Source organism: Saccopteryx leptura, chromosome 4 (genome assembly GCF_036850995.1).
Source record: "Saccopteryx leptura isolate mSacLep1 chromosome 4, mSacLep1_pri_phased_curated, whole genome shotgun sequence".
NCBI classification, from domain to species: Eukaryota; Metazoa; Chordata; class Mammalia; order Chiroptera; family Emballonuridae; genus Saccopteryx; species Saccopteryx leptura.
Window position 1 is genome coordinate 123,707,165 of NC_089506.1, and position 25,206 is coordinate 123,732,370.

The 25,206-nt window shown below is 50.9% G+C and overlaps 1 protein-coding gene and 1 long non-coding RNA gene across 5 annotated transcripts; one reads left to right on the forward strand and one right to left on the reverse strand.

Moving 5' to 3' along the window:
• Positions 1 to 10,082: 10,082 nt before the first annotated feature.
• On the reverse strand, positions 10,083 to 13,587 carry LOC136403084 (uncharacterized). The gene is made up of 3 exons (XR_010751095.1): positions 13,383 to 13,587; positions 13,100 to 13,294; positions 10,083 to 10,514 (listed from the first exon to the last, which is right to left on the reverse strand). It is a non-coding gene; the product is annotated as an uncharacterized lncRNA (long non-coding RNA).
• A 101-nt stretch (positions 13,588 to 13,688) lies between these two features.
• ENGASE (endo-beta-N-acetylglucosaminidase) lies at positions 13,689 to 24,203 on the forward strand. Of its 4 annotated transcripts, none has more exons than XM_066381434.1 (14): positions 13,689 to 13,912; positions 15,817 to 15,914; positions 16,067 to 16,268; positions 17,559 to 17,707; positions 18,181 to 18,338; positions 18,862 to 19,010; positions 19,300 to 19,462; positions 20,575 to 20,678; positions 20,841 to 20,949; positions 21,132 to 21,322; positions 21,860 to 22,008; positions 22,492 to 22,600; positions 22,937 to 23,051; positions 23,260 to 24,203. In XM_066381434.1, exons 1-14 carry the CDS (start codon positions 13,827 to 13,829, stop codon positions 23,677 to 23,679), a joined length of 2,202 nt encoding a protein of 733 aa, XP_066237531.1. In that variant the 5' UTR covers positions 13,689 to 13,826; the 3' UTR covers positions 23,680 to 24,203. The 4 variants fall into 4 exon arrangements, with proteins under 4 accessions (XP_066237531.1, XP_066237532.1, XP_066237533.1 ...); XM_066381435.1 differs by having other exon boundaries at positions 22,495 to 22,600; XM_066381436.1 differs by having other exon boundaries at positions 15,847 to 15,914.
• Positions 24,204 to 25,206: the final 1,003 nt, after the last annotated feature.

Below are 25,206 nucleotides of genomic sequence, written 5' to 3' on the forward strand. Positions count from 1 at the left end.
TTGGAAGGGCAAACAAGGGGCAGTCAACAAACTGAACCTCATAACACGCCTCCCTCAGTAACTGATAGACTAATTGTATTTTAATCAACCAATAAATACGTAGAGAATTTGAACAAAATGATTAGAAAAAACAAAAAACCCTAACTTAATGGTCATCCATAGAGCACTGACTGCAGAATGCAGTCTTTTCGGGTGAGCATGCTCTGGTTTGTTTTTTTTTGTTTTTTTTTGTGGCAGAGACAGAGAGAGAGAGGGACAGATAGGGACAGACAGACAGGAAGGGAGAGAGATGAGAAATCAATTCTTCGTTGCGGCTCCTTAGTTGTTCATTGATTGTTTTCTCATATGTGCCTTGACCAGGGCTACAGCAGACTGAGTGACCACTCGCTCGAGCCAGAGACCTTGGGCTCAAGCTGGTGACCTCGGGGTCTTGAATCTGGGTCCTCCACATCCCAGTCCGATGCTCTATCTACTCTGCGCCACCACCTGGTCAGGCTGAGCATGCCGTTTTTGAAAACTGATACTGTTTTAGGCCTGACCTGTGGTGGCACAGTGGATAAAGCGTTGACCTGGAATGCTGAGGTCGCTGGTTTGAAACCCTGGGCTTAAAACACCCCCCACAAAAAAACCAAAAAACAAACCCTGGGCTTGCCTGGTCAAGGCACATATGGGAGTTGATGCTTCCTGCTCCTCCCTCCCCCTTCTCTCTCTCTCTCTCTCTCCTCTCTAAAAATTAATAAAAGTAAAAAAAAAAAAAAAGAAAACTGATACTGTTTTAGCCACAAAGCAAGTTTTCCTTCTAAAGGCTTGAGTGATGCAGCGTATGTTCCCTGACTACAATTTGATAGATACGTGAATTCCAGACTGCCCTTTTGCTGTTCTGCTTGGCTGCCTGACCTCACCCTTACTGGACTATCGCCCCTGAGACAGAGGAATTCCAGAAAGCTGATCAATCTGCCCCAAGAAGGAGCATTCCAGAAAGCTGAAATCCTAAAACCATAAAAGGGAACATACCAGAACCTTTGACTCAGTATCCCCTCAGGCTCTCCCAAACACTATATAATTCACCCCTAGTCTGTAACCAGTGCCCTTCTTATCGGGAGAAGTGCCCGGCAGGGTTCCTTTCTTCCTTTCAATAAAGCCTGTTACTCTGGTCTTTCGGATTCCCATGGATTCCAACATTTGGTGCCAAAACCCAGGACAGGGTACTTACTAACTGCCTGGATGATCCCTCTTTGCCGTCCAAACTTACAACCAGGGAAGCAATGGGCAGTGGCAGCTCATTCTGGGCTTACTCCGATTCTGTTTGGACGTGTAATTGTAGGTCGAATGGCCGGCAGTCTAACCCTGTCCTGAACCCCTGCTGGACCAGAAAGGTAAGGAGTTTCTCCCTCCCCTTCCCTGGTTGGCCTCCAAATTTCTCTCTAAAACACCCCTTCCTGGTTGACGGTTTTGACTTCGGACCCCATATCTACAAGTGGTCTGCTTCTACTCCTTTATGGACTTCTACAAAAGTCTAGACGTGCCTAGCCAAGCCACTCTCCTACATCCTGGGATCTCAGCCTTGGGGTGACAATCTCTTGTCTGAGACTCTTTCTACAGAGATTTTCTCCTCTCGGAACTGTGACTGAAGGCGGGGACGCCCCCTTCTCTCGCCAGTCTCCTCTACTGTGGGCTCCTCTCAGTCCAAACCGTCCAGCCAGGCTCCCCTCGGAACATGGGCTCCTCCCAATCTCAGGCCTCAGAGACTACTCCTCTACTCCTTCAGGACTCCTCTACTCCTCTACTCCTTCGGGACTCACCCTACTCTCTGAGGTTCATAGTTTGGGAGGTTTCTACTCCGAGAGGCTAGCTTCTATGGACTTCCTCGAAAGTCTAGGTGCCTAGCCAGGTTGCTTTCTACTACCATTACAATATCGTAAGAGGTCCTGACAATTTCTGCCACTGGACAGGGAGGGCATGAGAAATTATTTACGTGCAGGCCTCTCTTCTCCCTTCGTTCCTGTCCTTAGTTTCTGTACCTTCTGTTCTACACACAGGCCATTTTTGGCCAAAGAAACCTCACCTAAAATGTTCGCGCCTAATCTCTCCTTCTCCGTGGACTCCCAACTCTCTTCCCCTCCTGCCTGACCCCTCGGGACACCCCTCTCTTGGGACCCCTCTCTGGTCCCTCTGCAAATCTCTTCCACTCAAGTCTCTTCCCTCCAGAAAGCCCCCTCCCTTTGCAGGATCCTGTTTTCTCATTCACCTGCAAATACCAGTCTCTCTTTTTCCTCCCCTGCTGGCCAGGGGCCCCTCCCTTCTCCACTGTGTTCTTAAACCCCTCCTCCCTCCTTACAGATGGGCAGCTCTCTTTTTCTTCTTTGATCCATCCTTACCTCCCCCCCAGAGACTGACTGTGCCTCCCACTACCCCTTGTCCTCTTCCCTCTCCTCAGAGCTCTAAATCTTTTTGACTCCTCTGACCATGTGGCACCACACCAGTACTTTACCCTCCTCCTCCTCCTCCTCCTGCAGATTCTGACCCTCCTTCTTTTCCACCCAGCTGCTCACACTGTCCATCTGTCTGCTTTCTCTCTTCCTCCCCTCTATCCTGACAACTCCCTGCCATCTTGAAAAACTTTAAAAAAGCAGAGTTGTATATTAAGCTGTGTGAGTGAGTAATCTGTCTTGTCTCTGTTTGTCAGAAAATATCTGTAGTATAATTTGAATTGAAATAAGTAAAGTGCGCTCATTTAAATTCCTTAATTTGTAAAATCTTTGTTTAATGTGCAACTGTGTCTGTTTCTAAGGCCTTAAACTAGTAATTACCCACCTCATAAACCGAGGCTTACTCATCCCCATGGACTCTCCCTGCAATATCCCCATCCTTCCTGTTTGAAAACCTTCAGGGGCTTATCGCCTCATACAAGACTTACACCTAATCAATGAGGCAATAGTTCCCCTCCATCCAGTAGTCCTTAATCTCTACAGGTTACTGTCACACATTCCCTCAAACACCACTCACTTCATGGTCCTAGACCTCAAGGATGCCTTCTTTACCATTCCTCTACACTCTGTCTCTTACTTTTTGTTTGCCTTTACCCAGACACTAATGCAGCCCAACAACTTACGTGGACTGTCTTAACCCAGGGGTTCAGAAACAGCCCACATCTGTTTAGGCAGGCACTAGCTCAGAATTTAGCAGCATGCAATCTCAAAACTAGTACTCTCTTACAATATGTAGATAACCTACTCCTCTGCAGCCCCTCCCTGCCTGCCTCAAGGAGACACACCACCACCCTTCTTAACTTCCTCACCATGAAAGGATATTGTGTCTTCTCTGCTAAGGCTCAACCTCATTCTCAGTCTGTAGTCTATCTGGGCATCACCTTAACCCCCACCACCTGAAGTCTCACCCTAGATCGAACTCAGACCCTCCACAGTCTCCAACCACCTACCACCACATATCAAATCTTTTCTTTCCTCAGTCTAATAGGCTTCTTTAGACACTGGATTCCCAATTTTGCTCTCTTAGTCAAGCCCCTCAGTGAGATCTTCTGAGCATGGCTTTTAAGGTCTATAATGGCCAAGGAAGTAACAGAAAAGGCAAATAAGGCCCAAAAGAAGTCAGGAAATACCAGCTTTTGGCTCCAGCGCCTAAAAGCCTTCATAGAACTCCATCAGGGCCCTGCTCTAGAGTGGAAAGAAATGTCATTGAACTGAAGCCTGCCAGGCTTCCCAGCCCCACCGGTTTACACGTCTGTGCAGAATGTAAGCTGCCCCCTTGCTCCATGGAGGGAAGGTTCAGTCTCTTCTAGCCCTGCTCCAGCTACCTGTGACCTGACCTTGTCCAGCATGTTAGGAATTGCCACTGAAGGTCCAAAGACATTGTTCACGAGCCTAAGGTATTTCTTCCAAATAGCAGATAAGCTAATCTCATTTCTTATAAACACAAGGGCCATCTACTATGTCTCGCTTGATTATTTAAGTTTTATTTATCCCTCAGAAATCTCTACTGTGGGTATTGACAGTCTGAGTTTCTTACTTTATTTAATATATAGTATCTCCTTTATTCCTCTTGTCTCAATGCCTTATGCCTATTGTAGGCTGGGACCTGCTGCTAATTCCAGCTAGAAGCAGTAGTCACTAGGACTTAAACTCTAGCTGCAAAGTGTAGAAATGTAACCTTTCCCTAAGTACTTGCAGGATTTACAGGTTACTCAGAAAACTGTTCAAAGACTGTCCAAGAGACACTTCCAGCATTACATCACCCAAGGACTGACTTTCACATGGACAGGTCCACACACCGTGATCCTGACAACTCCCACTGCTGCTAAGGGCAACTCTTTCCTCAGGAAATACCAGCTTTTGGCTCCAGTGCCTAAAAGCCTTCATAGAACTCCATCAGGGCCCTCCATCAAAAACAGAGAAACGAAACCGACCCTTTGTCCTTCCATTCTCTATTCACCTCTCAGCCTGCCTCACCCAATCAGGGGTTTTCTACTCATATGGGACCAACACCTATATGTGTCTCCTTACTAACTGGACAGAAACCTGTACCCTAATCTATCTCACCCCAAATAATCAACCTAATCCCACCCCATGAGCCTCTTCTAGTTCCTAGTACACTACCCATCAATCTAAGGACCAAACGAGCTATACAGGTAATTCCTCTCCTTGTTGCTTTAAAAATTTCCATAAAAATAGGTCTAGGGGCAGGGGGACTGGACACTGCCCTGTCTTATTCCTACTCTCTCTCTCTCTGAAGCCCAGCAAATTCACAAGCATGGAATCAGTGGTTTCACACAAACTGGGTGTCTTGACTATTGCCTTTCATTAGTCCACTCACTCTCCTATTTATTTTTCTAACTTTTAAACCCTGCTTCTTATGTTTGTTCACTAGTTTCTTACAGAACCGCATGCAGACCTTCGCCAATCAGAAAATTGGAAAAATCTACCTAACCCTACACACCAACCCTGAAACTTGCCCTCGTGAAACAGAAAAATCTGAAACCCTATATCAGCAAACCTCCTAAATCTTATCTTTCAACCCCTACAGGTCCCCTAACCCTAAAGCTCTCCCGTATCCCTGAAGAACTAGGAGGATGAATAGCATTCACCTCTTAATGCTTCTCAGTCTTTTTACCCTTCATATAGTAAGGGGACAAGATCGCTGGGTCTTGGCTGAAGAAGAGCCTACAAACAGACATGAATCATTTCTTTTAGCTCAAACTAACTGCTCTCTCCAGGGCTGCCAGGAAAGAATATCTCTAACTTTACCATGGAAGAACTTTCACTCCCGCTATAGAACCCTCTTTATCTCTGCATTACTAATCTCCAAATACTTGCCCCCTTCTTTATCAAGTTCCTATAGTCCCAGAAGAGAGAAATCTCTAGGATTACCTACAATCAAATGCCCCTACACTCTTATTCCCCAGTATCCCAAGGAGAACTTCATGAGGGAAATATCAAATAGGTAGGGATGACAGCAGGAAGAAGCTACTCCTCAGCCCGAGAAGTTCCCTCCTGAATGTTCTCCAAACCCTCTTCCTTTTTAACCACACATATTCAATCCTTCTAAAAACTTTCACCAACAGGTTCCCTGTCTCTAAAAATCTCTACATGTCCTTTCATTCTAGAGGAACCAGACCAGCACGTCTCATGAGGCTCATCCAGGAGACCATGTATCACCATGTCCCTCTGTCCACTCGGCACTTGCAGCAAGCAATTCACAATTATTACCTCACAAAGTTATTTTACTTCCTCACTCAGGTTCTCAAAGACATTGCCTGGTTCAGACCTCACAGCATGGAAATTGATGACCTCCTTAACTGGATGGGGGACTTGGCTTGGCAAGGTTCTTTTCTTGAGTTCTCTCCAGAAGAAGCAATAATTTTCCAATTTTTTCTCCTCTTTCTCCTTGTCACCCCTCATCGTATATTATAAGATTAATAACTGCCTTTCTTTTATATGTAACCACAGAGTTGAGAAATGATAGATATGTGAATTCCAAACTGCCCTCTTGATGTTCCGCTTATCTGTCAGACCTCAACCTTACCGGACTATTGCCCCCGAGACAGAGGAATTCCAAGAAGCTGGTCAACTTGCCCCAAGAAGGAGCATTTCAGAAAGCTGAAATCCTAAAACTGTAAAAGGGAACATACCAGAACCTTTGACTCGGTATCCCCTCAGGCTCTCCCAAACACTAGTCTGTACTTCACCCCTAGTCTGTAACCAGTGCCCTTCTCCCTGGAGAAGTGCCCAGCAGGGTTCCTTTCTTCCTTTCAATAAAGCCTGTTACTCTGGTCTTTTTGAACTCCCATGGATTCCAACACAATTCAGTTACGCTAAAACATCAATAACCAACATTAAATTAAGGTTAAGAAATAGACTTCTCAATTACTCATGGATTTAAAAAAAATTAATAAGGAAATAGTTTGAAGTGAATGAAAATGAAAACAACAACAACAACAAACATGTGGGATACACCCAGCCATGCTGGTGGCTCTTACTGCGTCCTGGTCAAGAAGGAAGGCTGATCATCAAGACAAGCATCTCCCTCAAGAAGTCAGGAGAAACAACATAAAACCCGAGGACAGTAAGGGAAAAGAGACAAAGACAAAAGACAAAATTAATAAAATAGGAGAAGAAACACAAAAAACATCACTACAGATGCTATAGACATGGAAAATAGTAAATGAATATTAGGAAAAACTTTATGTTAACAAATTTGAAAAATTAGATGAAACAAACACTTTCTTATTCCAAAACACAACTTACAATATTAATTGAGGAGGAAAGGGAAGATCCTAAGAGTCTTAAGAAGTATAAAATAGAATCTGCCCTCAAAAAGCCTTCTACAAGGCCTGACCTGTGGTGGCGCAGTGGATAAAGCGTTGACCTGGAAATGCTGCGGTCGCCGGTTTGAAACCCTGGGCTTGCCTGATCAAGGCACATATGGGGAGTTGATGCTTCCTGCTCCTCCCTTTCTCTCTCTCTCTCTCTCTCTCTCTCTCTCGCTGTCTTTCTCTCTAAAATGAATAAATAAAATAAAAATTTAAAAAAAGCCTTCTACAAAATAAACCTCTTAGGCTCAGATTATTTCATGAGTAGACTTTACCAAATATTTGTGGAAAAATAACTGTAATCTTGCACAAATGCTTCCAGAAAAAAAGAAAAAGGGAACATTTTCCAACTTGTTTTTTTTTTTAATCATAATCTCATCCAAAACCTAAAGAAAAATTGCAAGAGAGGAAAATCATAGGTCATCTAGCTTGTGAACACAGAAAGTAAAGTCCTACAGGTCAGATTAGCACCAAATGGAAAATCACAGAAAACCTGGGGGTCCATCACAGAACAAAAATAAAGTATCATCCCGACATTAGAAACAAAAATAACTCCAGGTGAGCTATAGATCTGACTGTGAAAGGCACAACAACAAAACAGAGGATGGAATATTCCACATTTTTACGACTCTGGGGTAGGGAAATGCATTTTGGAAAAGATAGAAAAATAGTAATCCCAAGAGAAAAGGGTGATGAATTATACTGCAGCCAAAGTAAGGGGCTGTTTTGGATGGGTTAGAATGGGGCTAACAAGAACGACAGTCTTCAGGGTTCACAAAAGTGAAAGCGCTCCTTCTTATCAAGACCTGCGGGCACAGTGAGTCATTCTCTGAGGGGAATGGATCCCCTCAACAGTCTTCCTATCTAAACAAGATAGGTTTAAAAATAAGTAAACCAAACTGTCCACTTTTGAAAGCAGAAAAGAACAACAGGATAAATCCAAAGAAAATAACACAGAGAACAAACAACACAGGGAAGCAGGAGTCAGTGTGGGCATTTTAGAGTCCTAGTAAGACAGTCTTTCAGCAAAAGCGCCTGGAGAGAAAAGGCAGGAAGACACAAATAAACAACAGCAGAATGGGCCTGACCAGGCGGTGGTGCAGTGGATAGAGCATTGGACTGGGATGCAGAGGACCCAGGTTCGAGACCCCGAGGTTACCAGCTTGAGTGTGGGCTCATCTGGTTTGAGCAAAGCTCACCAGCTTGGATCCAAGGTCAATGGCTCGAGCAAGGGGTTACTCGGTCTGCTGAAGGCCCGCAGTCAAGGCACATATGAGAAAGCAATCAATGAACAACTAAGGTGTTGCAATGCGCAATGAAAAACTAATGATTGATGCTTCTCATCTCTCTCCGTTCCTGTCTGTCCCTGTCTATCCCTCTCTCTCTCTGAAAAAAAACAAACAAAAACAAAACAAAACAAAAAAACAACAACAGCAGAATGGAAGAGCGCCACACCTAGGAGGTTAAAACATGTGATTAGCAATAACTGAATGCCTCCGTGAAAGGTACCCTCCTTCCAAGAGTACATTTCTTAGCAACACTGGCCCAGGAAGAAAGGAAAAACCTCTTAAAAATAGGTCAAGAACCAAAGTAATCTGAAATATTAAAGATCTACCCTCCAAAGGTGTCTGGAAGTTTTTTTTTTTTTTTCCTTTAATCCTTTTTTCTTGTTTTATTTATTTAAAAAAAATTTTTTTCCTTTAATCCTTGGAAGTTTTACAGGTAAAAAAAACGACAACACAACAAAGCAAAGAAACAGACACCTCAATGACAGTTCTTAGCTAAGAACCCAGGAAAGCCTCTTCATGACCTTGCAGTTGGGACAGCCTCCTCATCAGGAGAAAACAGCAAAATCGGAGACGGCACTGTGGATAAACGCCATGTATCAAAATCGAAAACATCTATACTGAATGAGACCCAGAAAAGGTTCAAAGATGAACAGCGCATGTATTTGCTTCATTTATGCAGGTGAGAGGCAAGACCCAGAAAACATGACAGACCCCTATGTATACATCACTAAGAAAGTACAACACAGAAAGACTGTCACGGAAGAAAGAAGTCATTTCTTAATAGCTGAACACCCAGAGCTGTGCAGCCTCAAGTCCAAAGATCAGCAAAATGCCTATGTGCACCGACCAGTTAGCACATCTTCGAGTTCGACACCATCAGTGGTGGAGAGGTTTTGGGGAAACCTCAGCTCATCCTGAGCTGGGGACACGTCCAGCAGCAGCCCCCTGTGGATGACAGCTTGTTAGTGACTGCTCAAATTGAAAACGCACGTGTGCGGTAGAGCGTCGGCCTGGCGTGCGGGGGACCCGGGTTCGATTCTTGGCCAGGGCACACAGGAGAAGCGCCCATTTGCTTCTCCACCCCCCTCCTTCCTCTCTGTCTCTCTCTTCCCCTCCCGCAGCCAAGGCTCCATTGGAGCAAAGATGGCCCGGGTGCTGGGGATGGCTCCTTGGCCTCTGCCCCAGGCGCTAGAGTGGCTCTGGTCGCGGCAGAGCGACGCCCCAGAGGGGCAGAGCATCGCCCCCTGGTGGGCAGAGCGTCCGCCCCTGGTGGGCGTGCCGGGTGGATCCTGGTTGGGCACATGCGGGAGTCTGTCTGACTGTCTCTCCCCGTTTCCAGCTTCAGAAAAATACAAAAAACAAACAAACAAAAAAACGCATGTGTGGTTCCTGTTAGCAACTCTACTCCAGCTTTTATCGGGAAAAGAAAAAAAAACCATATATGTACCTAAGAAGGTTTACACAAGGGTGCCCATTCTGACATTTAAAAACTAATAGCAAAGAAATATTTGGGCAAGTAGACTGTGATGTGTTAAAAATGATAGTGTGGTGTTTTTTGTTTGTTTTTTTAAAAGATTTTACTTATTCATTTGAGAGAGGAGAGGGAGGGAGGGAGGGAGGGAGAGAGAGAGAGAGAGAGAGAGAGAGAGAGAGAGGAGACACAAGGGGGGAGGAGCAGGAAGCATCAACTCCCATATGTGCCTTGACCAGGCAAGCCCAGGGTTTTGAACCGGCGACCTCAGCATTCCAGGTCGACGCTTTATCCACTGCGCCACCACAGGTCAGGCAATTGTATGTTAAATAATAGCAAAAACGAACAAATTAGAGTCCTATTAATCAATATGGCTTCATTTCAAGAAATATTGCTGGGTGGCAAAAAGCAAGACACAAAATAATTTGTACAAAATACCGTTTTTATAAAACATGAACAATGTTACACAGTTTTAGGTGCACACGTGGGCGTAAGAGTATTTTAAAACAATTGGGAGAGCACAGGCCAAACTTCTGGTACTGCTGGGACATTGAGGGGGGTCTCAGGATGGGGGAGGAGGCAGAGAAACCAAGAAGGAGGTGGACTGAAGGAAACACTAACTGTACCTGCAGTGCTTTAAATAATTAAAAGGAGAAAATGAATGTAAGGATTGTGCAGTTAAAGTAATAATACATGGACCCAGCAAGGGCAGGGATCTCAGGCTTGCCATTTATCGTGGTGGCGTGAGTTTGTGTTCACAGATGGAGGTGCACAGGCAGGTCGTGTGTGGTTGGTAGTCATTGTTCTGGATGTTGGGGCAGGTGCCTGGGCATCGCCTCAAGTGGGTGGAAAGGTGAGTCTGCTGGAGCCAGAGGCCAGCCCAGCATTCCTCTGTTTATTATGCCTTTGCTGAGCACTTAGGACAATTCTATAAAAGGAAACAAGAGTTCAAAAGTCTTTGAAGTGATTTCTGCCTATGCCCCAGCTGGTCTGAGGCATCTGTCTGCATGAAGGAGAAGGGAGCTGTATTGCAGATGGAATGTACCAAGAAGGAGTGAGATAATAAGATTTTGCCAAAAAAGCTAAAAGGTTATCATTTTGAGATGCTTTTCTAAATTTGTAGTTAGATTCAGTGACTGTAATAAATACCCACACAGTATTGGCTTAAATCAGACAGCAGTTTATTTTCCTTACATGGGTGTCTGGACACAGGCACTCAAGGACAATACTGTGGTCTATGCTTTTGGGAACCCAGGCCCCTTCTCTCTTGTTGCTCTGTGTCCTCCACGTATGGCTTCTAACTAGCAGCCTGCAGTCCCACCATCACATCCTCACAGCCACCAGGCAGCCAGTAGGAAGCAGGGAAGAAAAAGTGGAGGGCACACCCGTTTTGCAGGGACAACCAGAATGACTCAAGTCACTTCCGTTCTTGTCTAATAAACCAGAACTTGCTCGCATGGCTCCTCCAAGCTCTCAGGGCCACTGGGGATGTTGTCTGAATTTGGGTGGCCTGCAGGCAGCTAAACTGTGGGGCTTTTCTTCCTAAAGGACAGGGGTGGGAGGGATATTGGGAACAATTTGTTCCTGCCACACTTTCCTGTTATAAGTGAAACAATGAGACCTGGATTCTTTTTGAAGGAAAGAATTCAGTCAAGAGACAAAGTATACAAGTAAAGCAAGAATTCATTGGCCATGTAGGAAGAAAGCCAGAGAAAAGGGGGCCCTCATCAGGGGGTTAGCCCAGGATCAGCTGCTACTCTTCAATGCTCTCCTGGTTGCAAGTCTCCTGGGGACCCCTAAAGTTTAGGAGAAAGAGAGGCACAGGCCTGTGGGGGAAGAGGGGAAGGGAGAAGAAAGATGGGGGAAGGGAAAAGCGCAGGCATGCTCCCCAGAGGGAGAACAAGCACTGGCTGTTTGGAGGGTTTTTCGAGACTGGGAGTTTAGGGGAGGATTTCAATAAAATGTTCACCAGCTTTTCCAAGTGTGCCCTTCTAGGGTCATTGGTCAATGCCAGGGCAGGGAATCAATAGTCATTGCAGCTGGTCCTGACGTTGCTAATCTGGTTTTGCTGTTTTTCTGGGCCTGGAACTGAAATACTACTAAGGCCTAGATGTCATATCTAGGGAGTGGACCTTCTGCATCAGGCTGTAAATTGCTCTGCTGGCCTGTTTGTTCAGCTGTCTCAGTTTCCCCATTTCACTTGACAAGGTATTTTCCTAGCTTCTTTCTACTCTGCTTCAAACCTACAGAGAGGAGCAGAGAAGGGAGACCCTGGCTTATTTTTACCCCTAGAGGCTGAGCATTACCCCAGGGGCATTTAAAGTATCTCTAAGAACGGTGTTTAGTCCCAAGGATGAATTGTTTATTTATTTATTTTTATCTCCAAGCTGCAGGTGAGTGCTCCAGAACACCTGGTGAAGCAGACCAGGTTGAGTGCTCCAGAACACCTGGTGAAGCAGACCAGACGAGTGCTCCAGAACACCTGGTGAAGCAGACCAGGTGAGTGCTCCAGAACACCTGGTGAAGCAGACCAGGTGAGTGCTCCAGAACACCTGGTGAAGCAGACCAGATGAGTGCTCCAGAACACCTGGTGAAGCAGACCAGGTGAGTGCTCCAGAACACCTGGTGAAGCAGACCAGGTGAGTGTTCCAGAACACCTGGTTGAAGCAGACCAGGTGAGTGCTCCAGAACACCTGGTTGAAGCAGACCAGGTGAGTGCTCCAGAACACCTGGTTGAAGCAGACCAGGTGAGTGCTCCAGAACACCTGGTTGAAGCAGACCAGGTGAGTGCTCCAGAACACCTGGTGAAGCAGACCAGGTGAGTGCTCCAGAACACCTGGTTGAAGCAGACCAGGTGAGTGCTCCAGAACACCTGGTTGAAGCAGACCAGGTGAGTGCTCCAGAACACCTGGTTGAAGCAGACCAGGTGAGTGCTCCAGAACACCTGGTTGAAGCAGACCGAGTAATAACTCCACCTCTCTGTGCTCATCTGAGTACCCCGCAGTGTGAGCCTGGCAACTCTGCTTCCCTGCTCACAGCAAACTTCCCATACCTTTGCAATCTCCCTCCTCCCTGGGATCATAGTCTCCAGCACCTGAGTGGCAGATTCTCCAAGCAGCATGGTCACGGCCCACTCTTGTGGTTTATGGAAGCATGGGGGCCTCGTAAAGTTCAAAGTCCACAACGATAATAAAGAGGCCCATTGAACTTGGCTTGGGCAGTCGCTGCAGGCCAGCCGGGGCATTCCCAGCTGCCCCAAGAGGCGGTGGGGGCTGGGTGAGGAGCGACGGGGTTAGCCCAAGTGTAGCTCTCTGGGGCCCAGTGTGAGTCTGGCCTCCCAGACCCTGTCCTCCTCGCCTCAGAGCCCCTTCTGTTATTACCTTTACTGTGAACTCCTTGTGCCCAAGATGCTGGGAGATGCTACCTCCGAGAGAACTCCAGGCCCTGTGTGCTTGGGGGCCCTGCAGAGCTCAGGTTTGTGGGTGTAGAAAAAAGTGTGCATTATATACTCACCGCATGTCCTTGCTTTTCCGGGATCCTCGCCTCTCAGTTTTTTTTAACAAGGTGCGAACTGACTGTGGAGAGGATCCAGGGTTTCTTCCACCTCCAACCCGAGAGAAAAGGTTGCAGATCTATTTGAACATTTCTGGCCTAAAAACAGGTCTCTTTTTTTATTGTCGTTTGAAGAAGTTATAACATGCCTGGATCCTTTGCGAACGAGCAGAATAAACTTTTTAACACCTGTCCATAGTTATACGTAAGTGAGAATTATGATTTCACCTTTTCTGACAATTACCTGTGAATATGGATCAGACGAAATGAGTTCACATCTCTCACTTCTGCGGCTTACTGACTTCATGACCTTGGGGAGAATGCTCATCTGAAAAAGGAGGCTGGTGAGGACAAAAGACTTCGCACAAAGGGGTCTCTGTACCCTGGGCTCGGACCCCGCGGGGGCCTCGGGAGCTCTCCGCAGCCCCGCCCCTCGTCCTCATCTCCGGCCCGTCCCGCCTGGTTCCGCCCCTCCACGACCCCGCCCCCAGGCCTTCTTCTGGTTATAAAGTCCGGGCGGTTCCGGCACCAGCCCCAAATGCCGGCCGGGTCGTCCGGTGTCCAGTCGGAGTAAGGCATCGACGCTGTATAACCCTCATTGGCCGAGGGGCGGCTGCTGGGCGGGCCCAGGCGAACTCGGGCTTGCGATTGGCCGGCGGCGGCAGAGGGTGGCGGGCGCGGCTGAGTCATGGAGGCGCCAGGGGTCCTGAGCGAGTCAAAGCTGCGGGCGCCGACGATCCCGGAGGAGCAGTGGGAGCCGCGGGCGCAGAGAAGGTGTGTGGAAGGACGGGCGCGCAGGCCTTGCGGTCCAGTCCCACGCCCGGACAGCCGGGCCGGAGTCGGTGGGCGCCTGGCCCGGACCCCGACTGGCGTGCAGGAGGGCTCCGGCGCGGAACAGCGGTCTCTGGATCCCACGCCTCCTATCCGCGTCGGGTTCTGCGCCGGCGGCCAGCCCATCCCCGGACAGGGCGCCTCGCACAGCAGCTGACACCGGGCAGGGTCTCAGCGCCCGGGGGCGGCCCGGAGGCAGAGGGGTCCTCGGAGTCCTCATCTGTAAAATGAGCTGATTATGTCGACCTCCCTTGGCCGTGGATCTAGGCAAAGAATCCTCGTGTGGCATTGGTCACTGGAGGCCAGCTGGTGTAATTAGGATTGTTGATGTGTTGATGTCCGAGCAGAACAGGAAGAGGTGGCACCTGCCGTCCTGAATCGGTAGGGAGGAAGAAGATTTCAGTAGGTGGAGAATGCGGAGGAGGGTGTTCCAGTTTGAGGGACCAGAATGGGCAGAGGCGTGAAAGGGGTGAACATGCCCTTCCTGGCCAGGGCTTTCCTCCTTGTGGAGGCATTGATTTGCTTACCTGGGGGGGAAAGCTAGGTGCACAGATGTGGCTGCCTTCTGGAAACAGCATCTGTAGCTTTGTTCATAAACCCAAAGATAGTGAGACTGGTGGGTATTTCAGACTGCACAGCGGTGGAGAGCTAGTGGCTGCTGGCTGGTGGGCAACAGGAGTAGGTGCCAGTTCGCAATGGAATGCTGCAGTGGCAATTCCACTTGAATGTGTCATCCCTTTTGCCCACCCGTGTTGTTCTCAGGGCCCTAATCCTTTCTGAAGCTCCGGATCTGTAGGGCAGATCCCAAAGAGAGAGCTTTGCCCACAACAATGCAAAGTGGAAGTGGTGTGTTGGCACATGATACACGCCCGTTAACGTAGAAGTGGCCTTGGACTTTGGTGGATTCAGAGAATTTCAGCTTTGAAGCCCTGGGCCAATAAATGCCTTCTCACTGCTGCTCTAAAAATAATATAACTTGTGTGTGTGACAGAGAGACAGAGAGGGACAGATAGGGACAAACAGACAGGAAGGGAGAGAGATGAGAAGCATCAGTTCTTCATTGTGGCTCCTTAGTCTCCTTTGTTGTTTGCTTTCTCAATGTGCCTTGACACAGGGGCTGCAGCAGAGTGAGTGACCTCTTGCTCAGGCCAGCGACCATGGGGTCATGTCTATGATCCCACTCTCAAGCCGGCGACCTTGCGCTCAGGCTGGTGAGCTTGCGCTCAAGCCGGGGCAACCTTGGGGTTTTGAACCTGGGTCCTCTGTGTCCCAGTCCGACACTCTATCCACTGTGCCACTGACTGGTCAGGCTAAAAATAATATAACTTTTAAAAATGAAAGCTGTTAAATGTATTTATCCAGGGTTTTTTCCAACTTTGTGTACCAACGGTGTTCTTTTTCCCAAGGCAACTCTCCATGACAACCCTATGTTACACTCTGTTACAGTCCTTCCCTGGGGAGTTGGAGTTTCACAGAACACACTTAGGGAAATGTGGACTATAGAGAAGGCTTGGCCCCTGCTCTCTTAGGCCCTTAAACTTTCTAGTTCTCTGACTGGTCCTGCTCCTTGGCTGTATCAAAACCTGTGAGGTGTTTATCTTTGGTCTCTGCAGGATGATGGTTGGGTGGCTCTTTTAGAAGGGAAGGTGTTCATTCACAGCGAGAGCGGTAGGGGTTGCATGTCTGTCCAAGCGGAGGCTGGGCCTGTTGCTGCTGTCCTTGGTTTGATGCATGTTTTCATGATTTGTAGTTTATAATGTAAGCCAGAGAATAGTTCCCTCTACATGTCTAGATGGGGCCTGTTCCATATGCTTCTAAGGGTTTGTTTTCTTTACTCTTTTATTTAGAAAAAAATTTAAAACTCCCTCTTTGCTTAGAATCGAAGATGATCAAGAGGAAGCAGGCTTTCGTGAAGTGGTCAGTTTCACGCCGGATCCTTTGCCAGGTGAGAAGCACCCAGGTTCTCCATACCATCTCCGAGTTCACCACTGGAGCTTCTGGACTGGGCTACCCACTTCCTGTCTCAAGTTCTCTCTCAGTTCTTGTCAGAGCATCTTTAATATTCTCATGATTTACATGGCATCCTCTTTTGACCAGTTAGATACTATGACAAGGACACCACCAACCCCATCAGCTTTTACTTGTCGTCCCTGGAGGAACTCTTGGCATGGACACCCGATGAGGAGGATGGCTTTAACGTGGCCTTGGTACCCTTCCAGTGTCGGCAGCCCCCTCTGAGCGGCCAGAGGCCCCGGACCTTGCTCTGCCACGACATGATGGGCGGGTACCTGGATGACAAGTGAGGACATTATGAGGGTGTCCCCAGCTTTTACGTTTTGCTTGCTTTCCTTTGGTGGGCGCTGGAGGGGAGGGAGGGTGCTGCATGGCAGAAATAGCCCAGGATAGGGGGCTAGGAGATGATGGGAGAGCAACTTTCACTGCTTCATCTGGAAGAAGAGGGGATCGGTTGAGGGGTAGCCATGCCTCTGTCAGCTCTGAGACCACCCAATTCTGCCTGCACCTGCATCTGGTCAGTTAGCTCTCTTCAGACCCTGGCCAGAAACTTGGCTCTTCCCCCAATTTCTTGCTTCTCCTTACCTGAGCTCTGGTTCCATCTTGGCCCCGGGCTCTGGCCTTGGATGATTCACATTCCCAAGTGCCCCTCCTGCTCCTAGCCAGGGACATTTCCCCTAGAGTTGTTGCTGCTGTATGAGCTCACAGATCTCCAACATCCAGAACACAGTGTTCAACATGCTAGTTGACAGGAAGGCTTGCATCAGAGCTGGCCACCCAGGTATAGACAGAGGCAGAGGTGGCTGACAGAAGCTTGGGTGCCTTCCACATAGGGACTCTGTTAGGAGGAACTGCTTACCCTGAACAGAGCAGGACCCCTACCCTTGGAACTTTGGTGTGAATCTTTCTTCTCTTTCCTTCCATTTTGTTATTCTGGGTGTCAAGGATCTGATGGCAAAGGCTGCATGGCCTGGTGGAAACATCTTCCTTAAGGCTGATACTCTGGCCCTGGCCAGTTGGCTCAGTGGTAGAGTGTTGGCCTAGAGTATGGACGTCCGGGTTTGATTACTGGTCAGGGCACACAGAAGTGACCATCTGATTCTCCACCCCTCCCCCTCTCCCTTCTCTCTCTCTCTCTCTCTCTCTCTCTCTCTCTCTCTTTTCTTCTCCTGCAGCCATGGCTCAAGTTAGAGCAAGTTGGCCCCAGGCACTGAGGATGGCTCCATGGCCTCTGCCTCAGATGCTAAAATAAAGTAGCTCAGTTGTTGAGCAACGGCTCCAGATGGGGAGAACATCGCTTGGTAGGGGGCTTGCCTGGTGGATCCCGGTTGGAGCGCATGCAGGAGTCTGTCACTCTGCTTCCCTACTTCTCACTTAAGAAAAATTAAAAAAAAAAAAAAAAGTGATGCTCTCGCTGTCAGGATGCTGGCATGGTCTGCACAGGGCCTGGTGAGCAGCAGGCTTTTCAGTAGGTGTGGGTGGACAGGACCGAGGAGAGACATCAGTCGGGGCTGCTCTCTCCACCCAGAGGTTGCCGTGGTTCGGAGTCCTGACTTGGTTCTGTTTCCCTTCCCAGGTTTATCCAGGGCTCGGCAGCACAGAACCCCTACACCTTCTACCACTGGCAGTACATTGACATCTTTGTATACTTCAGCCACCACATGGTCACCATCCCCCCGGTGGGCTGGACCAACACTGCCCACAGGCACGGGGTCTGTGTGCTGGGTAAGGATGCCTCTGTCTCAGCCAGACTCCTTAGCACGCCGGCCAGGTGACTGGTGGTGATGGGGCTGGACTCTGCTTCTAGTGAGCAGAGTGTTTTACCTGGGGGCTGCCTTCCTAGGTGAGGACGGGAATGCGACTTGCTCTGGAAAGGATAGTAAATGTCTTTAGCTTTGCAGGCCACTGGGATGCTGTTGTAGCTGCAGATGACAGTAGCATCCACAGATGACAGGCAAGCAGATGGTGGCTGTGTCCCAGTAAAATCGTGTTTATAAAAACACATGGTGGCTGACCCCTAGATATAGCATTGTTTCTCAAGCCTTCACCTGTATCTGGTCCTTTATTGACCTGTTTATTGGCTGGGCGCCACCCCCAGGGTGTCCGGGTCACAGCTGGACACAGTGCGGCTGCTAGTGCGGGAACCTGACAGCATGGGACGCTCCCACGCCTGACTCCACTTCCCTTCTGCCCTGCAGGCACTTTCATCACTGAGTGGAAAGAAGGTGGACAGCTGTGTGAAGCCTTCCTGGCTGGGGACGCGCACTCGTACCGGGCGGTGGCGGATCAGCTTGTCCTGATGACCCAGTTTTTGCACTTCGATGGCTGGCTGGTCAACATTGAGAACTCTCTGAGTGTGAGCATGGTCTTTCTCACGGTGCTGGTCCAGCCGTGCTCCTGCTGCCACGGGGCATCCCTCCATCATGTCCTTGTTCTCATCCTCCCCTCGCCTGCATGCAGGCCGGCTCCCTCTTGCCCCAGCTGGAGCTGCTTCTCACTCCCCAGTGAGAGCTAGCTCCCATTTGTGTTACCTGGAGACTGAACCTTCACCATCACCGCGTCCAGAAACCTTGCATGTTTGAGCTCTGCTTCTCTGTCTCCTGTTTCTGCTTCATCTCTGCTTGGCTCGGGCTGCACAGGTGACTTCCTCGTGTGACACACTCCTTTCTCATGGTGTTTATAATCTTTTCCTGACTTCTGTGTCCGTGTCCTTCCAGCTTCAGAAAGGAAAGCTGGACCCTCCCTCTGACTGTAGGGTTGAGTGGCTTCCAGGATCATGGCTTTTTTGGTGGCATTAAGTGTCCTGTCTGCCCTGTGCCAGGCATAGGATAACCCTCTCTGGGCCTCACTGAGGGTCTTGTCTCCCTCCCTGTCTGCAGCCAGCTGCCGTGGGGAACACGCCCCACTTCCTCCAATACCTGACTACTCAGCTTCATCAGCAGGTCCCAGGGGGCTTGGTGCTCTGGTATGACAGTGTGGTGAGCAGCGGGCAGCTCAGATGGCAGGATGAATTGAACGAACACAACAGGTGAGCCCACAAGACAGGTGCCATTTCACACATGGCAGCCTGGGGTAAAGTGGGAGGAGGCAGAGAACCCTCTGGTCACCTGGCCATCAGCAGGTAGAGTCAGTGTCTGGTTGGCCAGGCACTATGCTGGAGCTTGTAGGTCATGGTTTGTGGGCTGGGCCTCTGCTCTGGGTCCTAGAGGCAGTTGTGGTCTGTGGTCATGAGTGGGTGCAGGTGCTGGGAGGGGCTAGAAGGTGGAGACCGCAGGATGGGTGCCCAGTCCCTCATCCCGGCCCTTGCCACCTCACAGAGTGTTCTTTGATTCCTGTGACGGCATCTTCACCAACTATAACTGGGGGGAGGAGCACCTGGAGCGCATGCAGGGTCACGGGGAGCGTCTGGCTGACATCTACGTGGGAGTGGACGTGTTCGCTCGTGGGCGTGTTGTAGGGGGCCGATTTGACACCAACAAGGTGGGTGGTGGCCCTGGAGCTGGGGTGTGGAGCAGTGGCTGATCCCTGCCCACCAGGCCATTTCCCAATGTAGCGCCCACTTGTGGCCGTCGATGGGACTACAGGGGACGAACCTGAAGTGGAGGGGACTACAGTGGAGCTGGGAGGGAGAGGGCAGTTCCAGCCTCCCCTTCCAAGCCATGTCTGGACACTGGTGTGTCCGGGTGCACCCAGCCTCCCTGACTGTTGTCTCCCTAGTCGCCTTCCCTGAGGCCTTGTTTGCTGGGGAACTTCATTCCCATCTCATCTCAAGGGAAAGACAGGTGGCAGTTACTCTTCCCAGAGTGGGGAGACTGAGGCACCCAGACACATCAGTAACCTGTACTGAGGCCAAGCTGTGCCCTAAAGTCCTAACTCCCACCCATTTCTATAGTCAGGTGGTACTCCTACAGAGGTGCGGACACACCTGTGCTGACTGGTCTCTCTTACCCCCTTTTGGACAACATACTTTGAAGGACACTGAGCTAGCATCTCAAACCGTTGGTGACTCAGGGACACTGGAGTCACATCATGGTGCTTCCTTGTATGGGCAGCTCAGGGTGAAGGACTGAGGTGAAACCCCCACAGATTGGGAGCTGCTGGTGTAATAACCAGTGAGGTTTTCTGGCAAGTTGAGTGACGTCGGCAGTGAGGAGAGAGACGGGGGGGGGGGGGGGGGGGGCACCATGCTGGAGGACCTGCTGTGGGATGAATAGTCAGCCTGTCTCCTGGGTTGTCAATCCTGCCCCTTGCTGGGCGCCACAGGGACGCGCTCACTCATTAATAGAGTTTAAGTGATTAAATTAATCCAATTACCGAAGATTCTCTCCACCACCCACCCACCCTGCCATGAGTCTGATAACATAATGGGAGGTGTAGTGAGAGAGACAGCCTGTGAGCACCCCACCTGAAGATCCCTGCCCACCAGGCCATTTCCCACTGTAGCGCCGACTTGTGGCCATCGATGGGACTACAGGGGACGAACCTGAATAGCTGAGTGGAGCTGGAGGGCAGTTCCAGCCTCCCCTTCCAAGCCATGTCTGGACACTGGTGTGTCTGGGTACACCCAGCCTCCCTGACTGTTGTCTCCCTAGTCGCTGGAGCTGATCCGGAAGCATGGGTTCTCGGTGGCCCTGTTTGCCCCTGGCTGGGTGTATGAGTGTTTGGAGAAGACAGATTTCTTCCAGAACCAGGACAGGTGAGTCCTGCCCGACCCAGGGGCTGAGTGTCGGCTGACGGCAGCGAGGGGACTCAGGCAACGTTGGTTTCTTGAAGTAGCTTGGGCGTGGCTCTCAGGAGCTGGTTAAGGCAGGACGAGGGGCTCCGACTTCAGCTGTGGCCTCCCCGCCTTTTTCTGCAGGTTCTGGAGTTTGCTAATGCGCTACCTGCCCACCCATAGCATCTGCTCCTTGCCCTTTGTCACTTCTTTCTGCCTGGGCATGGGGACTCGGAGAGTCTGCTATGGCCAGGTGTGTGAGTCACCATGCTGGATGACTGGGGACGTGGGATTCCTGGCTGTGCCACATATGGCCAAGGGGCCTGGGGGCCTGGGAGAGGGTGGTGGCGGTTCTGCTTCCCCCGTCACTTGTCACTTCCATGCACACCCTCTTTCTGCCTGCAGCCCGCCTCCAATCCTACTTTTTTTCCCTAGGAGGAGGCGGTGGGGCCCTGGTACCACCCAGGCGCCCAGGAAATCCAGCCTCTGTTTGGGGAGCACAGGCTGGACGGGGATGGCCGGGGCTGGGTGAAGATGTACAGCTGCCTGGCAGACGCCTGGAATGGGGGCAGCTCCCTGGTCATCCAGGGGGTGATTCCGCCTGAAGTCCAGCACATGGCTGTGAGGTGGGTGTGTGAGCAGGGAGGAGATGGGGAGGAGTCATATGCTTCTCCATCATCCATCTCTACTGGTGTAACGGGACAGATGGTGTGGAGGCCGGGGGAGGACAGAGGACAGACTGAGATTTGTTTTATTGTGGTAAAAAGCACATTACACACAATTGGCCATCTGAACCAGGTTTGAGTGGGAAGCATGGTAGTGCGAGCTGTGTGCCCATTGCTGCGCAGCCAGCCCCTGGTACTTGTCACTTTGCAATGCTAAGACTGTCCCCATTGGGAACAACCCCTCCTCCAGCCTTGGCACCACACCCATTTTCTGTTCCTGTGACTTTTTCTGACTCCTTTAGTTTCCTTGTATATGTAGGACTTCAAAACTAAGACTTTTCAGCCACAAGGGGACCTGGCCTTGGGGGAAGGCTGTCCTCAGCCTGGGCAGGATGCCCAAACTCCCGGTTCTTGAAGGGAGAGGATGGAGCCCCCCCCCCCCCCCACAGGGTTCCTCAGCACGCTCTCTGGCCTCATCACAGCACCTTCCTCCTCCAGGTTATTCTCCCTGCAGGTCCCAGTGCCACCCAAAACCTTCCTGTCCCTGGTGTATAAGCTTGAAGGGCCCTCGAATGTCACAGTGGCTTTGGAGCTCACCACAGGGGATGCAGACAGCTGTCATGTTGGTGGCATCTCAGCACTGAATGGTGAGGGGAAGGGGTTGGCTCCTGCCTTCCTTCCAGGGCTCTCCCCCTTCTCGGGGCACCTCGGGGAGGGGGAGTCCGGAAAGGTGCCCGGGCTGTGCAGGGGCGCTGGTGTTGGCAGTGGTGGGCAGTCCTGCCTCTCTGGTTGATGGCCTCACTGTGATCCAGCTCCGGGTGGGGACATTCACCTCTCAACCAAATCCTCTGACTTGTAGTTACCCTCAGGGAGTGTGCCTCCTGCTGACAGTGGCACTGAGAGGGGGAACATCCCAGGGGTCAAGGAGAGACTACAAGAGTGAGGTGGTGGCCAGTCCTGGGCATCCATCTGCCTATCTGCCTCCTTTCTACCCTGATCTCTCCCTGAGACCTCAGCCTGTCCTGGCAGGCCATGAGTGCTTGGGGCCACCAGGGGGTCTTGCCCAGTCCCCAGGCCCCCTGCTTTTCTATAGTTGCTCTCTTTCTCAAGTCCTATGTCTCCTCCCTTAGCAGAAACAAGATCCAGGCACAGTCCCCGACCCCTCCGGGTGCCCCCTACCAAGCTGGCCAGATGGGCGGCTCGCTGTGGCCAGCAGCTCAGCGGGGGCTGGGTCCAGCGGTGAGTCCCTCTCCTTCCTGGTGAATCCCACACAAGGGACAGCCACACTGTGGTGGAGACTTGAGGAGTAAGCGGCCCTCTGTTGAGAAACCCCAGAACTAGAGGGATGGCAGGACCCTGGACTGACCACCCGAGTTTCAGTACTCCCAGAAACAAGCCAGGACATTCACTGGGAGCAGGAGTGATCATGCCTTAGGTGCAGGGCTCCCCACTGGCCACGGGGCTCACTGTGGGCTGGGTCTGCCCTCCCGCCGCCACGGAGACCTCTGAAAAGCCTGCTTTGGTGGCTCAGAGCCGAGGCGGTGCCACCCCAATGACTCACCGGTTTGTTCTCAGCTGCTACGAGCTGAGCCTACGGGGCTGCCTCCTGCAGGACCTCTTCGTGAGCTTCTCGCGGCCTCCAGGCAGCCAGGACGAGCAGAGCTTTGTCTGTCGCCTGGGGGAGATCCAGGTCAGGTGTCCAGGGGATACTTCCCTCAGGTTCGACTGAGGTATCTGTCCCATTGCTGGACAGGCAGAATGCCACCTGAGCTGAGCACCTGTCCCCTCTCCTCCAGCTCAGAGAGGTGGGGTGGGGGTGTCAGGAAGTAGGGGTGTACAGGGCAGCACTTCAAACCGTGGCGGGCTGTCCAGCTGTGCTGAGCCTTCTCTCCTTTCAGGTGGTGGATGCTTCTAGCCTGCTGAGCCCTCTGCCCCAGGTGCAAGCTGTCTACGTGGCACGGGTGCACTGGCAGCAAGTGGCCTCGGAGGGGGCAGATACCTCCGCTGGGCTTCGGCTCAGCTGTACCCTGCACTGGTCCTACCTCCTGCCCCACGTCCGATGCTTCCGGATCCACTGTTGCCGCGAGACAGGATGTGGCCCTTCCGGTAGAGGGCCCCTAGAGCCAGAGAAGCCCACGTTCCTGGGCCTGGCTTTTGTCAACCAATACCGGATCGTGGACCTGGCAGTGGCAGAGGCTGGGCCTGGCCGGGACGGCCGTGTGGAGTTCCTGGTGGAGCCTGTGCCCAGGGAGGGGTTCCTGGTGCCCCAGGCCGAGTGGGGCAGGGCGACTGTGCTCTACTCCATGCCCAGTACGTGAGCGGACGTCGACGCCAGCTCGCATTGCACGCCGAGGCTTCTTTCATGCTTGGGCTGCAGACTGTGCAGACAGCGGCCGGAGACCCAGGTCCTCTGGCTTTTGGGATGGGGGCACTGAGGAGTCAGTTTGCTCGATGATGATTCCCTGGAGTGTGTGGACCCGTCTTTGTCCATTCTGTCTCCGTGGTACACAGTTCCTGAAGAAAAGTGAAAGGATTTGGGAAGGTTGAGTCCAGAAAATTCCATAAAGGGACTTTCCTAATAGGCTTATGCTGAGGATGGTAACCTTTCATTCCACAGATGGACAATTAGAAACGAGCTTGGCCCTGGCTGGCTTGCTCAGTGGATAAAGTGTCTTCCTGGCATGCCAGAGATCGTGGGTTTGATCCTGGTTGGGGTCACGTATGAGAAGCAAGCAGTGAATGCACAACTAAATGGAACAACTAAATGGAACAGCGAGTTGATCTTCTCTCTCCCTTTCTCTTTCTCAAATCAATGGAAAAATAAAAATTTTTTTAAAAGTGAGTTTAAATTGTGGCAGGAAGGCTCCGGAGTAGGCTGTAGGGACATTTTTTGAGGGTGTAGACTGCTAGTAGAGACTGTGGGGGATGAAGTGAGGGTGGGCACAGGGAGCTCCTGGAGGCGATCCTTGGGGACTCACCTGCTTCTCCTTAGCTGTGGGAACCCAGGGCCAGGCTGAGATGGTGGCACTGCCTCCTGGAGAGGAGGTTGCTGCAGTCCAGACCACCTCTTCTGGCTTTCCCGATTTGTTGCTCTGCTGGTTGGGGCCGATTTCTGGAGCGTTCCCATTGGCCTGTGCCCTGCTTTGTCTCTCCGGAGTCACAGGTATGGGCGAGGCTGGCATGGGGCCGTTTGTGCCCCTGGGCTCTGCCTCCCGGGTTGGGGAGCAGTGCTGTTGGCAGCGCAGTCAGCAAACTTGAGTTTGCGCTGTAGTGAGGGAAGAGGCCACCAGGTGGCAGTGCATCTGCTGTTCCGCCGCTGGAGCCCAGTGGCATAGGGAGGGGTGCAAAGGCCAGCCAAGCTTGAGCCCGCAGGACAGCGGAGGGGCTTCCAGGAAGACTGGTGTCTACCTGCCCTGCTTCCGCAGGTGCCTGCAGTCCTCTTCCATAGCACAACATGGGCATCTCAGGTTCTGCGTCTTTCCTAATTGGGAACATTTTTCATGTCCCACACGTGTGGTGCTGCAGACAGGAAGGTACCCGTTCCGGCCCTGAGGAGCTTTGAGCCTTTCTCATTCTGAACCAGGCGGCTCTTGGCCTTTGTGCCCAGAGATCGGAGCCGGCCGTGCAAGCCAGCTGGGCGCCCAAAGTGAGCACGACAGCTGAAACTTCTTTCATGAAGCCACCCTCCCCCTTTTTAAAGTGATGGTTTCTCTGAATATTTTATGCAGAGAAGGGAAAATTTATAGTGGCAATTATTTTCTCACAGTCTGTTAGCAAGCAATTTGAAGTAAAGGGGCTCAGCGTGGTGGAGGTGCACCGCCATGTTCCCCAGGAGCGTGGTCCCT

Coding starts and splice junctions, on each gene's coding strand:
- ENGASE (XM_066381434.1), top strand. CDS start 13,827: ATGGAGGCGCCAGGGGTCCTGAGCGAGTCAAAGCTGCGGGCGCCGACG. Junction 18,339..18,861: donor ACATTGAGAACTCTCTGAGT/GTGAGCATGGTC, acceptor CCCTGTCTGCAG/CCAGCTGCCGTGGGGAACAC. Junction 22,009..22,491: donor TGGCATCTCAGCACTGAATG/GTGAGGGGAAGG, acceptor CTCCTCCCTTAG/CAGAAACAAGATCCAGGCAC.